The sequence below is a fragment of the Chinchilla lanigera genome, unplaced genomic scaffold (genome assembly GCF_000276665.1).
Source record: "Chinchilla lanigera isolate Chin_1 unplaced genomic scaffold, ChiLan1.0 scaffold00157, whole genome shotgun sequence".
NCBI lineage: Eukaryota > Metazoa > Chordata > Mammalia > Rodentia > Chinchillidae > Chinchilla > Chinchilla lanigera.
Window position 1 is genome coordinate 803,629 of NW_004955558.1, and position 16,250 is coordinate 819,878.

A 16,250-nucleotide genomic window follows, 5' to 3' on the forward strand; every position below is an offset into this window, starting at 1 on the left:
AGGGAAGGAAGGAAGGAAGAAAAGAGAAAAAGAGAGAGATGATGAAAGAAAGAAAGACAGAAAAAGAAAGAAAGAAAGAAAGAAAGAAAGAAAGAAAGAAAGAAAGAAAGAAAGAAAGAAAGAAAAAAGGGCTGACCCTAGCTACATGGCTTCTCCAGTCATGTAACATTGTCCTGCTGGGTTCCAGCCCAGGCTTCACCCTCTCAGGCCTCCACCTAGAGACTTCGCTGTCCCCAGAAGCCATTGCAGAAGCTCAGCTACTAACAGGGCTGGGACTCATGCAGCACCGGCTGGGATTCCCCCACCCAGCTCAGCTCCGATGCCACTTCCCTTGGGTGTTGCCTGTATTAGGCAATGGGGCCACGCACATGTGAAAGTCCATCTGAGACTCCTTTTCCTCGCCCAAACGGCTTTGCTACACAGCCTCGCTCAGAGTGTTTTTGCAGATCCTGGCACGTTAATCATGGGCTGTTTGGGAGCAAGAAACAAAACATGCTTATGCTGTAATAAAGGGAGGAGCCGATGGCGGACACACGAGGGCATCCCACAAGCCCAGCTGCAGGAAGAGCAGTCTGACTTGTGAAGACTTGAGAATGTGTTCAGCAGCACTCTCTGGGCCGTCCCTTGTTTCTTGCTTTTTCTCAACATCTCGGCTCTTCCCCATGCATAACAGTGCCCTCTGCCACTCACTTTAATTCTCCAACTTGTGACTCTCAGACACATTCAATCTCATTATCCCTTGTCCCTGGGAACCTTCTAAAATGCATCTGTCACAACAGGTGGGTGACCACAAAGAAGTCTTATTAACATATAAATCCACACATAACCCATTTTTTACTTAAAATCTTCAGGAAGTCTCTGGTTCATCCTTATACTCCTGTCTTGGGATGCTGTAGTATGGAGTCAGGAGCTATGGCAGCTATATTGCTGCCATGAGGTATCACTTAGGAAGAAATCCACAGTACCGAGGCATGATTAAAATAGGCATCATTCTTGATTTCATTGTTCAGACAACACTTAACCTATTACTGCCTCCAAAATTCTCATACAGTGTGCTATAAATGTCCTGGATTTAAGTCATTGATAAGTGTAACTGTTTATTAGTTAAAATTGAAAACATCCTGTTTGGAACAAGGCATCGGAAATAATGTTTTTAGTATAACTGTCCTTACCTATGTCTCTGGATCAGTCTTTGTACATTTATCCAAAATACTCTCCAACCTTAGCTAAAATTTCCTAGAATCCTATAAATGAGCTTGTGCAAGAGTGGGGATTAGGGGGCTGGTCTTGACGGCAGTGGCTGTGTGGACAAAGCTTGGTCCTGTCCAGTTGTCTGACCTTCTCTGTCTCCTTTTCCTCCGTGTGTCTCTCTGGTTTGTGTCTCTTCCCTCTTCATCTGTGCCTCTCATTGCTTATGACAGATTCTTCTCACTTCAGTATTCACCCTTTCTTTATTCATCTTCATGCCTTGAAGGAGAAGGTCCTCAGCACCCAGCTGCATGAGCTCTGATTCTGAGGGAGCTGAACCTCTTCTTCCCATGGAGGGCTCAGGTTGAAGAAAACATTCAACACCTCAGTTTCTAAAGGGACCCAGGCCACTCCCCAAATGCTATGCAAACAGACCGTCTGTTGGCTTATTCCTGTGGTCATTGTGCATCTCGAGGAGCTTTTGTTTCCTGTTTCATTATCTAATTGGTCAGTTCCTTTCCCCTTTCCCAGCCCCCTTGGTATATCTTCAGCTGCCTCGGAGCAGAGTCACTGTCCCCAGGAGATCGGAACTTAGAACCACCCCGGCAAGGGCCACAGCTGGAGGATCACCCAGGTGAGACACTCGTGTCTGGGGGCTGGGAGCTTCGCAAGGGTGAACTCCATAGACTGGTGGGCACAGTAAACACTCTGGAGTGAATTGAAGAGAGATGCAAGAGAGAAGGGTGACTATAGCAAACTCACACTGTTCTCTCTGGATGTTTTTCTATGAAGAAAAGCCAAGGACTTGTTTGGAAACTACAAGTAATATAAAATTGAAGAATAATATTTTTTAAGATGGAGAAGTTTTAGAACATATTGGGGTGCTGAAGGGAATATCGGGATAGAGAGAATATTGATGCTGCTAGAGAAAGAGGGAACGAGTGAAGGAGGGACGCTCTTGAGAAAAAAGGGTGGGGTAAGTTCTGAGGCTGAGTGGAGGGCAGATCTTGGGCCAGGATACTTCTCATCATAGAGGCCAAGCCACACAACACAGGGTAGGGACCAGGAAGTCCGGGCTGTCAGCTGTCATGAGAGGCAAGGGTATCAGCTGTGATGGGGTGGAAGAGGAGACTCCCGGTTTGAGAAGAAGGCAAAAGAACGTGAAGACTGGTTCTCATGGGGTCCATTAGCACAATTCAGCTCTGTCCGCTGGAGAATTGCAAACTTAGCCCACTTCCTCTCTGAAAATCTGCTTTTTCTTGTCACTTGGTGTTGAGGAAACTTGGTCAGTATGAGCTTCAGGGGATCAGAAGCAGGTGAAGGTGTGGTACTGTGGTTGCCGGGCGGAAGAGACTCAAAAATGGCAGCCGCCATGACTTGTGTTCACCACGAGCCAGCTATTCTCTCCCAAATCCTGGTGGAGACATATTGCATAGCGTTTCTCTCTGGCGTGTCCCAGCCTGTTGTTGCTGACTCTTCCTTAGTCATTTTATTCACCTTCCCCACCATGCCTCAGAGATTCTTTTTTTTTTTTTGGTTTTGGTTTTTCTCCGGTACCAAACTCACGACCTTGCGCTTGCCAGGCAGGCGCTTTGCCGCTGAGCTAAATCCCCAGCCCCCTGCCTCAGAGATTCTTGAGAAGAGTCCTCAGCCTGTCGTGCAGTCAGAGGGACGGGGGACATCTCAAGTTGTTTCTGAGCCTGGAACGTGGAGGATCAGTAAGAATATGAGCCACATATGAAATTAAAATTGTCTAGTAAGTGCTTTAAAAAAGTAGTAATGAACTAATGAAGTTAATCTCAATACTTTCTCTTATTAAATAATAATAAATTTTACATGGCCATATTAATACTTCAACAGGTGGTCAGTGCAAAAACTTATTGAGATATTGTACATTACTCTCCTCTTACACACTACTTTCACACTAAGTCTTTCAAATCTGGTGCGCATTCATTCTTACAGCCCATGGCAGTTTGGACCAGCCACATGTCGAGTCCATAAAGCCCGACGTGATGAACACCACCATGTATGGATGGTTCAACTGCAGACCTGTAGCATACAGGGCAAGGTCAGAAACCAACCTTTGCTAGAGTTTCACTGAGCTGTTCAGTGACTTTAAGCAATGAACTTAAATGTTCTGTTTCCTGACCTGCTCAAAGGGTAGAAAGACACAAAGATGGAGAAAGGAAGGGAGAGAGGAAGGGAAAAAAGGAGAGAGGAAAGGAGGGAGGGAAGAAGGAAGGGAGGAAAGGATGGAGGGAAGAAGGGAGGGAGCAAGGGAGGAGAAACATGAAAACCCTCAATATTATTCAGCAGACACTGTGTCAGTCCATGACCCATGCCTGGTGGTGTTAACTGACTACATCCTCACAAAAGGCATTTGGGGAAGGCTGCTGCAAAGATGAGAAGAGAGGACAGCCCCTTTGTACGAGCCTGACATATGCTTTGTACATCTCATCACCCACAATCTCAGACCCAGCTCACGTGTCATGCTTTTCTTCACCCCCAAGAGCACTGAGCCAATGCACAGGGTAGAGAAGCATGTCCTATTCATCTACCAAGATAATCACGGAGAAGAAGGTGGAAATGAAGTCCCCAGTCTCACTCTCCGTAGCACAGAACCAGCCAGACGGTATCAGGCCTCACTGATCCATTCCGCCTCTCTTTGAAAACAAATCGAACATTTATTATGCTTTGCCTCCACAATGCCAGAGAGAAGGGGCATTTCATGACCCCTAAGAGAAGGAGGCAGCGCCTGGGATGGGGAAATCTGGATGTTGTAGTTTTCATGCAGAGAGCCATAGGTGGAGGTTTTAGCTCACGACTGTGTGACTCTGGTCACTGAAGCTCTCTGCCGCCAACTTCCTGATGCTTGTAGACCTTTTTCCCTTTTCAAGGTTGTGGTAAAGTATGCATACCAAAATTTACTTCCTAAGTGTACAATGCAGTGGCAGTAAGTGCATGTAAAATGTTTTGCAACCACTATCTAGAAAATCCATATCCATTAGGCAGTAAGCCCTGATTCCCCCAGGCCTTGGAATCACTAGTCTGGATGTTGTGAAATCATAACAATATGTGACATTCTGTGTCTGACTTTTTATATAAAGTTTCCAAACTTCATCTATAGCATGTATCTATGCTTCATTCATTTTTATGGCTTCAAAATATTCAATCACATGGAAATATCACTTTTTCCTTATTGGTTAAAGGGCAGCTAGGTTGTTTCCATATTCTTTCTACTGTTAAAAGTGCTACTATCAATACTCATGCATAATTTTTGGGCACCTCCTTTCTTTACACACCTGTTGCTCAATATTTTCCCCTTAGAGGGCAAGATTCTTCCTTAGGCAAGAAATCTGCCTGGCAGCTACACGGTAGCAATTGCAGGAACATGGGATGCACTGTCAGGCATAGAGGACCGAGGTGAGCTTGTTCTACCTGGTGTAGGAGTTCAAGGGGAAGGGGAGAGTGTGTGCCTGGGAAAAGTGCTGGGTGCTGAATGAAGACAGTGAGAAACTGCATGCAGGTCCATAACTAAAAAATGTCCATTGCCACTTTCAGGTGTGGACAAGATGGTGAACAATTCCTCTCTTCCCATGAACACATCTGCCGGGACTCTGACTGTACCTGCTGGCTACATTGTTCTGAATGTCTTCTCTTACACAGTATGTGCAGTCACCTTTGTCCTGGGTGTTCTGGGAAATGGCCTTGTGATCTGGGTGGCTGGATTCCGCATGAAACACACAGTCACCACCATGTGTTACCTGAACTTGGCCATAGCCGACTTCTCTTTCACCCTGACCTTACCTTTCCTCGCGGTCCGGCAGGCCTGGGGAGGACACTGGCCTTTAGGTTGGTTCCTATGCAAGCTCATTTTTACTATAGTGGACATAAACCTGTTTGGAAGTGTCTTCCTGATTGCTCTCATCGCCCTGGACCGCTGTATTTGTGTCCTGCATCCAGTGTGGGCCCAGAACCACCGCACCGTGAGTCTGGCCAAGAAGGTGATCGCGGTGGTGTGGACATGTGCACTGCTCCTTACCTTGCCAGTTATCATTCGTGTAACTACAGTGACTCGTCCATTTGGGCATCAAGTCTGCACCTTTGACTTTTCACCCTGGACCACAGACCGTGCAGAGAAGATGAAAGTGGCCATCACCATGCAGACCGTCCGAGGGATCATCCGGTTCGTTATTGGCTTTAGCATGCCCATGTTCACCGTTGCCATCTGCTATGGACTCATTGCCACCAAAATGTACAAGCAAGGCCTGCTCCAATCCAGCCGTCCCTTGCGGGTTCTCTCTTATGTTGTCGTTGCCTTTCTTTTCTGCTGGTGCCCTTTCCAGGTAGTGGCCCTCATACTCACCATCAGAATCCGAGAAGTCCTTAGCGGGATGGGTGGAAACCTTGGTGTTGCACTAATAGCAACGAGCTCCCTGGCCTACTTCAACAGCTGCCTCAACCCCATGCTCTATGTCTTCATGGGCCGGGACTTCCGGGAGAGACTGATCCGCTCCCTGCCGGCCAGTCTGGAGAGGGCGCTGACTGAGGACTCAACCCCAACCAAGGATACAGCAGCCAATTCTGCCTCAGCTCCTGCAGAGGTCCAGTTGCAAGCGACATGAGGAAGGTGCTGGGGACGCTTTTGTTGTCCCAGATCCAGCTTCATCTCATCTCTAATTATACTGCACCACAGCCATTCCCCACTCTCCTTAGGGTCAGCCGCTCATTAGGAACAATTCCCTGTGCCCACTGCTTCGGAGACAAGAAACAGATGCCAGGCTACTGATGATGTCTGCTTTTGATCTGGGGATTCCACCTTGGGGTGGAGAAGTGAGAAAAGATAAGGAGATCATGCACCCCTCTTAGCTGGAAATGGTCCTGATCATAATAATTATGCTCTAGCACAGTTATTAGTAATGTCCACTTCCACTCTTAAAGGTGTCCCTCTGTGGACATTGAACCCTATTAGTTCTTCCCAGGAAAATGAAGACGGTGGGAGAAGTACCAAATGTAAAAGAAGTACTTTCTCAGTAGCTGAGCTTTTCTTGATGAATAAGTAAGTGAAAATGAAAAGCCATAGAGGTATCAGTCAAAGACCTCGAGCCCCTGGAGTTACATATAAAACTGCCCAATCCATTGCATTACAAAACTTGGGAACTCAACTATTCTCCCCACAGACCCTCCATTTTCACTGTTACCCCAGATGTGGCTGGGACAGAATTAACCCAGTATCTGGTACTTGCTGTCCTTCTTCCCAGGGTGACTAACACAGGGTACAACTCAGACATCTGCCTCAATTTCCTTACAAACTACTTGCACAAGGTCCTTAAACATGGAATGTAGTTTGTGTGGGGTCAGGCAATGTGGACTATGTCCTGGTCAGCCACAGACCATGTGAAAGCATCAAGTTGAACTCTAGAAACCCTTGTTCCTAAACAACTTTCTTCCTTCCCTTCTCCTCCCCTCCAGACTTTTGCTTTTTTTCTTGTTTTGCAATTCAGGGACTTTATCCCTTTTACCCTCTGACTTCCTATGCCTGGGTCTCCTTTTATAATCCAAGCCAAGCTTTCATGATAGCACCCTCCTTACGATGATTGCTGGTGCCAGCTCTGAGGAGTCATTTAGACACCGCCACATTTTATCATTATCAGGATAGAGAAGAGAAAAAGGAAGAAGAGTGGTGGGTTGGAGAAGAATCCCAGGAGCACCCAGAGTCAGCTGATACCAGATCACGCACTTTGGTGAGGGGCTGGATGCTGGTGGTTGGCTTCACCCCAGTTCCAGGGGAGACCCCTGAGCTTGACCACATGGTGTGGTCTCAGTAATCCATCACTTCTGTGGAGTCCCGGGATGGTCCTTGTGTGCAGCCCCCAGCAAATGCCTCAGCCTTGCACTGTAGCATCCAATGAACTTATTTAATCTAATGCCCCTAACCCTGATGCTTCTGAAGGACATCGACAGATCCTTGTCTTCCTCCGACATACAAAAGCTTTCAATAAATGTTAAACTAAATCTTATGCTCTGTATCTCTTTTACCAATACTCGGGAACTTGCATATGCATTAAGCGTTTGGATCACCAACTCCCTGAGGTCAGCTGAGTTCTTCTTCTCTTGACATACAAGGATATGAGAAGAGGAACGGGATGTGATAATCTGGGACCCACCGCCGCTCAGAGATCACAGTTCTCACAGAACACTCTCCTCACTTCTGACACCAGCTGCGAGTTTGGAAGGGTCTCCAAACACCCTTGGGTTCTCTAACTTACTACAAAGACTCATAAAGAGAGTGGAGCAAATAATCTGAGCAAATGAGGGGAGAGACGATGTAGTCCAAGATTACCAGGGGCAGAGACAGGCCACTTGGTAACATTCAGCCCCTTAAGGACTAGGTATACCTCCTGCAGTTGACTTCCTTCCAACAAGCAAGTGAAACTCGGGCTAGTTTTACTGAGTTTCTGTGAATTAATTGCAACTAAGATCTGTTCCTGAGGTTCCCGTGCTGCATGTCAGAACAGAGGCAGGGTGGTGCCTACAGCCGAGGCCGACATGACGAAGGGCAGGAAAGAGCATGTGTGGGAGTGGGTATGACCCTTCATCCAGTTGACTGGGGCATCTCCCACTTTGGGTGAAACAGCAAACGGAAGAGAAAGCGGCCTAGAAAGTGGAATCAAGAGGAAGAGCAGATGATAGCCCTGTCCAATGCCTTATCCTGACAAAACCCAGCTCATCCTTGAATGGTGGTCCTCAGTGGAAAACAAGCCCATCTAGCAGAACTGAGATGTGAAGAACGGGGGTTCTCCTAGCACAGTGTCTGGGCTGGAATCCTGACTTCACTTCTCATGAGCTCTGTGAGATGAGGCAAATCTATTACTTTTTCTGTGTAAGTATTGGTCCCCTCAGGAAAGAGATGGCATAATTGATTAAAATTAATCAAATAAAAAGAGTTTGATGTGTGGTAGTGCACATCTGTAATCCCTGAATTTGGGAGGCTGAGATAGGAGGGTTGCGGCAAGTTTGACATTAGCCTGGACGCCATAGCGAGTTCAAATCCAGCCTAAACTACCTAAGGCGACCCTGTCTCAAGGAGGGAGAGGGAGAGAGAGAGAGAGACATTAGTGAAGGTGGATAGGCAGGGTTAAGAGAGTTAATGAGGGACGGTGATATGCCCAGGATCAAGCACCGTAGTACATTAGTTTCCTGTGTCTGCTGTAACAAATACCCACAGACTTGGTGACTTAACACAGAACAAGTTTATTAGCTAAAGACTGTGGGAATCAGAAGCGCAAGGGCTAAAGTTAGTCACCAAGCAAATTGTGCTTCTTCCGTACCCTCTGGGGTGACTACTTTCTGGCCCTTTCCAGCTCCTAGAGGCTGCCATCTTTCTTTGGTTTTGCTCCCCCACTCTTCCATCTTCAAAGCCAGCAATGGAGCACCCGAAAACCCTCTCACACTCACCCACGAGGTCACATAGGCCCCACGGCGGTGAACCAACATCACCCCCCGACCTGAAGACCTTACCTTTTCCACAGCTGCGAAGTTTCTTTTGGCAGTTAGTCCACACACAGCTTCCGGGGGGAGGGGGGAGGGTGGACATCTTTCAGAAGATTATTTCTCTGCCCACCACAGGTGTGGAGCTCTTACCTTTCCTAAACCTAAGGGGGCAGGAAAAGGAATGGTTTACAGAACCCAGAGATAGGTATGACACTGGGAGGAGCGCCCCAAAGCAGACATAGGTCCACATCGAGCCAGGGGTGGGGGAAAGAGGCAGAGCTCCATCTCTTTCCATCCTAGTTTGTCTGCTGTAGTAGAATGCTTCAGAGAAACACAGTCTACTGGATGTATATACATCCTGCACAGAAAGAGGTTTGTTACAAGGAACTGGGACACATGATGAAGGAGGCTGACAGGTTCCAAGTTTTGCAGGATAAGCTGGCAAGCTGGAGACCCAGCAGAGCTGACATTTACTTCCAGTTCAAGTCCAGAGCTCCAAGAGCCAGGACAGTTGATGATGTAGTTCCGGTGCAAGGCCAGCAAATTTAAGACCAGGAAGGTCTGATGTTTGAGTTTGAGTCTGAAAGCAAGAAAAAATCAGTGTCTCAGTTTAAAGGCAATCAGACATGAGGACTTGGTGAAGGGTCAGCCTTCTCCATTCAAGCCTCCAACTGATGGGATAAGGTTCATCCACACTACAAAACACAATCTTCTTTACTCAGTCTATAGGTGCACATGTTAATGTCACTTTTAAAATGCTCTCACAGAAACTCCAAGAATAATGTGGAACCAAATATCTGGTCACCCTGTGTCCCAGTGAAGTTGGCACAGAAAAGTAACCATCACACCTCCCAACAGCCATTCCCTACTCTGGAGAACTGACTAATACATAAGCTGAGAGGTAGTGCACCCCAACTCCACAGGGATAGATGCTCGGGTGCTTGGTCCTCCTTCTGGACTTCTGTCTGTGTACCTCTTCACCTGGCTATTTATTCATATTTTTATAATATTCTTTTATGATAATGCTGCCATAGTAAGGAAGGTGTTCTCCTGATTTCTTTGGGATCCTAAGGAAATTATCAAAACTGAGGAGGAGTTGTGGGAATCTTTGATTTGTAAGCCAGGAAGCCTCCATTCGCAGCTGGCATGTGAAATGGAGGACAGATCTGTGGGATTGAGTTTTTAACCTGCAGGGCCTGTGCTGACAAGGGGTAGTTATCGTCAGAATTGAATTAAGTTGTCCCCAGTACAGAAGATGACAACTCAACCCCCAAAGTATAGAGGGCCAGGAGACAGGGAACTTGGGGGTTGAGGGGACTGGTGCATCTAGAAATCCAGGAGGCTCCGCTCACCACAAACTGCCAACACATCCGGGCTGTTTGGAAATCAAGAGGAACCCCAGTTCCTGTTACCCAAGAGCCCACAAGTTTACATTCCCCGCTTGTTCCTCAGCTCTGTTCAGAAATCTCTGAGGCTTGAGACATAGTCACAGTTGACCACAACTCAGAGAAACCCCGGGGCAAAACCAAAATCGAAGTGGGAAGTAACCTCAGTCAGAAAATAGACTAGGGTTGGAGGAAGTACAGGGATCTTAGGGAGTCCCAGACTCCTGAGACTGAGGGCTCCATCCCTCTGAGCCTCCATCTTCTCATTTGTAAAGAGAGTATGCTAACGATCCTCCCCAGGCAGGACTGTCTGCACAATGCAGAGAGACAGCTGACCACTCTATAAAAGTGCAGAGGAGCAAATTCTCACTGCGGGCACAACTGCGGATGGATCTCGCAGACTTAAGGTCAAGTGGAAGACACCGGGTGCAAAGGAAGACACGCTGTATGGTTCCATCTACGTGAATCTTAAAGATGGGGCACCTAACGCACGCTAATGAGGGGTTGGGCAGTGTTTATGGGGAGGTCGTGAGGATGGGCTGCTTCCTGGTCTGGGTGCTGCTTGCGTGGGTGCATTCCCACTGTACACACTTATTGATTCATTTATGATATGCACAATGTTCTCTAATAAAATTTATACTGATGGAGAGACAGAGAGGGTGACAGAGAATGGATGGAGGCAGAAAAGAAAGGAAAGACACAGAAGGGAGAGAGAAAAGGTGAGGCAATGGAGAAGGGGATAAAGGAGGAAGAAAGGAGGAGGGCGAGCATTTCCTTGACACACGGGAAATATGGGTGAGTTTTACATCGTTGAACTGGTTGGGGGGAGTGAGCTGGTGCAGGCTTAGGAGAGACAATGAAAATAATGTCTGATCTTTCCCTTCCCCCACCATCATCTGCACATCTCGAACCAGAGGGGTGGCTGAGGGAGACACAGCACTGGGGACAGAAACGGCTGAATTCCAAGCATCGCTGCGCCGGTGACCTGACGCATCTGAATGGTGTCTAAGGCAGAGACGGCAGCAGTGATAAATCCCTTCTAGGATCAGTGTAATCCCCATTGGCTGGGGGCAGCCACACCTCAGAAGAGCCAGCAGCCTTGACTTCTGGGATTCTGTCTTACAGAGCTCGGACGTTTCTCTTCCCTAGTCATAGATGAGGGCACAGTCTGTGATATGCTGAAATAGTCCATCAGCTCCCAAAGGGAAAACTGTTAAAATTCCAGGAATTTTCCGATCCACATTATAAAGTAAAACCATATAAACTTCAGTGAAATAAGTGATAATAAAAACAAGGAGAATGAATTATAAAATTCATCACTTCTTAATTATTTTGCCATATTTTGATGAAGAAGTGAATCTCAATGTGCATCTTGTTTTACCTACGGTAACAAAAATACCAATCTGCATTCAGGTAGCAGGTACACTTGCCCGATGATATGAGCTACTTCTTAGCTAAGCTGAACTGTTCAAAGCATGCATTTGTAGCCTCATGTTGTGACCTGATTGTTGGCAATGGAATCAGAAGCACTGGCACTGATTTTTTCAAGGAATCATCTCTTTTGTTGCAAGAAATGTCATCCTGAAGTTGTATGGGATTTATACAGTAGAGAATTTTATATTAGCATGTCTATTACATCCTTTAAAATCAGTAACATTTGTTGTCATAGTTATATATAGACACGTATTTTCCCGCCCCGGAGAGCCAGTCATTAGTCATTTACCAGAACTTCACAGTGGAGACAGGACATGTGTTTTAGATTCTGTAAGAGCCATATTTAAATCCCAGCTCTGTCACTACTTCTGTGACCTCGGACCAGTCACTTCCCTCTTTGCATTCAGCTTTCTCTTCTTTGACACTGACACTATAACAATTATCTGAGGGACCAAATTCAAAGACCCAATCCAAAAATGGGCAGCGGAGATGAACACACATTTCTCAGACAAGGAGATACAAATGGCAAATAAATATATGAGAAAATGTTCAACATCATTAGTCATTCGGGAAATGCAAATTAAAACAACACTGAGATTCCACCTTACCCCAGTAAGAATGGCTAGCAATAAGAAATCAATAACAAATGCTGGCGAGGCTGTGGAGAAATAGGAACCCTTCTCCACTGCTGGTGGGAATGCAGACTGGTGAAACCACTGTGGAAATCAGTTTGGAGATTCCTCAGAAAACTAGGCCTAGAGGTCCCATTCAACCCAGCTATCCCCCTGCTTGGTATTTTCCCAGAAGATCTAAAAACATCATATCACAGTGATGTATGTGCACCCATGTTCATAGCAGCACAATTTGTAATCACTAAAATGTGGAAGCAACCCAAATGTCCATCCACTGAGGATTGGATAAGAAAATTGTGGTACTTTTATAGAATGGAATATTACTCAGCTGTAAAGAAAGATAAACTCGAGGCTTTTATAGGCAAATGGTCACAACTAGAGACCATACTCATAAGCGAAATAAATCAAACATACATGTGCAAGCACCACATTGTTTCTCTAGTGTAAAGCCTGAAAGAGTTAATTTAATCTAGGAGATATGATAGACATTGAGAATTGATAGGAAAGCACTCATAGGTAAAGGATAACTGGGATATGGGAAAAGAGAAGGGAAAGAAGGAGAAAGTTTGTATATATGTATATGCAGGATAGTTAACACAGGTGTTCTACTGTCCTGTATTTCCTTGCTGAAAGAAACTGTCAGTGAGACATTGGTTGATTAGCTTTGTATGTCTATATGTGTTTTCATGAGAAACTACATTGAAGATATCAATATGTAATACAATAAGCATTGTTAATTCCCTACCACTCTGTTTGTAACTCTGTAATGTCTGTACTGATCCTATGCTATTTTGTAAAATGTTGTCGGTCTGTATTTTCCTCCTTTTGTTTCTAAAATTTAAAAAAAAAAAAAAAACAATTATCTGAGGGAGATCTTTTGGTTAAAGGGTGACGTGGTACTTCCCATCACACATGGATCTCCCATCCTCACAGCACTCCTTTTTTGTTCCATTTTCCTTTGGCAATCTTTAGATTGGAGAACCATTTGGTAGATTTAATTCTGAAACCTTGGACCTGGGGTTCTGAGAGAGGAAACTCTCCTAATGACCCATTCTGGTCCTGATTGCTTCCGAACAGGAAGGTCTTTGTGAGCGTCTCCAGGGCAAAGGTCAACAATAGCTCTATCACAACTGGTCTATCATATTAGTCTGCTAAGGCCATGGTAACTCATTACCACAATGCTAGTGGCTTAAAACCACAGAAATGTATTATCTCACAGCCATGGAGACCAGAAGTCTGAAATCAGTAGGTTAGCAGGGTTGGCTTCTTTTGGAGGCTCTGAGCCTCTTTCCTAGCTGCTGGTGGCTACTAGCAACCATTGGCGTTCCCTGGTGTTATTGATTGAACTGTGACCTTCACTTCTATTCCTATATTGAGGTCCTAACCCCTAGTGCCTCAGGATGTATCCTCATTTGAGTTTGGATCAGGGCAAATGTAATTATTTAAGTTAAGATGAAGTCATACTGGAGTAGGGTGGAACCCTAACGAAGAGAGGAAGTTTGGACCTGCAAAAACACCATGTGAGCAAGAAGGCAGAGACTGAAGGGACATTTCTATGAGCCAAGTAATGCCAAAGGTTGCCAGCAAGTAACCAGAAGCAGAAGCCGGGAACAGATTCTCCTGCCACGCCCAGAAGGATCAACCACAACGCAATACCTTGATCTTGGATTTCCAGCATCCAGGACTGGGCGAAAATGTGTTTCTGTTGCTGGTGGCACATTCCCCAGATGGTGGTACTCTATTACTATGGAAGCACTGCAAAATAAACACCCTTGGCTGTGTCACTCCAATCTCTGCCTCTGTCTCCGCATCATTTTCTCTTCTGCACCCAGAGAAAACCTGTCATTTCATGTAGGGTCCTCTCTAAATCTAGAACAAATTCATCTCAGAGTCCTTAGCTTGGTGGCATCTTCAGACAAGACCAGCATCCACAGCTTCTTGCCGTCGGGACTTGGAGGTATCTTTGGGGGCCATCAGTCCACTGATATTGTGTCTTTTCCTGTAACTGCTCCAAGTGTCAGAAGAAGGAAGCAGAGACTCTGAGAGGACAAACCACTTTCTCAAATGCAGATGTCGGTGGTGGGATCAGGAATAGATTCCTTGGACTTGCGGCTGAGTCATGCTCCGTCCCTGAGGAGGCTGCGCTGAAGCTGATGCATGAGTGAATGAATGACGCAACCCACTTACATACAGGCAGGCAAGTTATCTTGTGCAAACGTTTCCTCGGAATACAAAACTCCTCATGGGAGGTTTGGGGAGCTCACTTAAACGAACCAGTTTGCAAAAACACTTAGGTATATGACCATCTTTCAACACCTGGAAAATGGAAATCATCACAAGGATCAGAGAGGTATTGTCCAAGGTGGGATCCGGGTTGAAAACCCACAACCAGTCACTGAAGAAAGATGGTATAGGGGTTAAAGAACCCACCCTTTCCCCTCTGGATGGCCAATATGTGAGCCAGAGAAACAGTCAGTAGACAAATTAATAGAAAAGATATACAAGTGTGTTCCATGCGTACACACGGGGCATCACAAGAATGAAAGGCACACTGGGTGTGGTGGGACACGCCTACAATCCCAGCACTCGGGAGGCTGAGGCAGGAGAATCACCAAGAGTTCACAGCCAGCCTGAACTACGTATCAAGGTACTGTATCGAAAAAGAAGGAGGAGGAGGAGGAGGCGGAAAGGCGATTCAGAATCACAGACACCCTTCTCCATAGGTGAAGGGAAGGGAGGCTGCAGGCAGCACGCATGACTTTTAGGAGGAGGTGAATGGGCCTGAAGAACAGGCAATGGCCAGGCACAAAGCGCACCTGAGCTCCAGGTGTGGCTTTTGACCTTCAGTTTCTCTGGTGCCAGGAGCTTCATCTTCCTCAGATGATGAGACAACAGAGACAGGCAGAAAGGAACTATGTTCCTTCCTTTGAGATCCTGTCTTCAGGAAGAGGAGGGGAGCCCAGAGAAGCCCTTCCCTGCATCACTGCTCCCCAGCTGCTCTCAGTTTGAAGTCCAAAATTGCACATTTGGGGATGATTTTGAAGCCTCAACAACAGAACTGGAAGCCAAGGAAGCCAAGGCAACGCTATCTCCTCCTCTCCAGCTCACTTGGCAATGGCACCACTGTGGTTTGGGGACACAGCCTTGAGGGCTCCTGCAGCATGGACTGCAAGAGGCCACCGGACCCTGCTCCCGCACCCTCTGCGGAGGCTGTGGGCCGCGCCCCTGCTGGCCCGCCATCTGGGCAGCAGACTTCGGTGATCCAAGACTCTGCTCTGCGGCTCCTCCAACAGCCCTAGACAGGAGGATCTCCTCACTCCGCACTCAAGCGACAAGCTAGACCACAGGGTAAGCTGATGCCCAGGAGGGGTCCGTCCACTCACACCTGTGTGGGATGGGGCCTTCCAGTCTGAAGGCAGCTCAGGTGGGGCAGGAGGCTCGGGGCCTGAGGGTGCACAGCTCATGGCCCCCGGCCTTGGAACCTGGTCTGCCCCAGAGCACAGGTGCCTTCCAGCCACACCTAGATGCGTCCTCAGATGAGGACTGCTGCATCCAGGGAGGCAAAGGGCCCTCTACTGGCAGCTGAATCAGTCATGGAGCCCCTCAGCTGCTACTGGTGCAGGAACAGCTGAACTCAGCCTCAGAGCCAATGTGCCAAGCAGATGTGTTTTGATCTGAAGAGACACCCTGTGAAGGGTGACTTGAGACAGTTGCGTTTCACAGACAACCAGAGAGAGGCCCGGGGGAATGAAATGGCTCCTTGCCGAGAACACGTGAGTAGCTGTGACATCGTGAAGTGTTTGTGTCTCCCTAAAATTCACTGTTGGGAACCTAACCAACAAGGTGATGGCATCAGGATGTGCGGCCCTCCTGACTGGGATTCATACCCTTACAAAAGAAGCCTCAGAGACACTGTCCTAATGTGGTTTGGGTTGCTACCCCATAGTACGGGGACCACGTAATAGAAAGAATAGAAGAATAGAAAGAATTTCTATTCTTTATAAAGAATAGAAATTTATTTGGCTCATGATTTGGAAGCCTGGGAAGCCCAAGAACACGGCACCCGCAGCTGCAAAGCCTGTGGTGAGGACCTCGGGCTGCTTCCACTTGTGCAGGA

The 16,250-nt window shown here is 46.8% G+C and overlaps 2 protein-coding genes and 1 long non-coding RNA gene across 3 annotated transcripts in view; 1 reads left to right on the forward strand and 2 right to left on the reverse strand.

Moving 5' to 3' along the window:
* The window catches only part of LOC106147426, a 7,079-nt gene extending 5,538 nt beyond the window's left edge, over positions 1–1,541 (reverse strand). The window contains exon 1 of the long non-coding RNA XR_001232326.1: positions 1,173–1,541. This is a non-coding gene — a long non-coding RNA (uncharacterized LOC106147426). The remainder of the gene's footprint in view (positions 1–1,172) is intronic.
* Positions 1,542–1,723: 182 nt separating this feature from the next.
* On the forward strand, positions 1,724–7,208 carry LOC102008154 (fMet-Leu-Phe receptor). Its single transcript, XM_005412671.2, has 2 exons — positions 1,724–1,822; positions 4,750–7,208. The coding sequence occupies exon 2, from the start codon at positions 4,761–4,763 to the stop codon at positions 5,811–5,813; it is 1,053 nt and encodes a 350-aa protein (XP_005412728.1). The 5' UTR covers positions 1,724–1,822; positions 4,750–4,760; the 3' UTR covers positions 5,814–7,208.
* A 1,566-nt stretch (positions 7,209–8,774) lies between these two features.
* The window catches only part of LOC102004982, a 38,962-nt gene continuing 31,486 nt past the window's right edge, over positions 8,775–16,250 (reverse strand). Inside the window, exons 9-10 of the transcript XR_001232320.1 lie at positions 13,790–14,449; positions 8,775–9,262 (exon numbers count right to left, since the gene is read on the reverse strand). The gene's annotated coding sequence lies outside the window, so the exon portion shown is untranslated. The remainder of the gene's footprint in view (positions 9,263–13,789; positions 14,450–16,250) is intronic.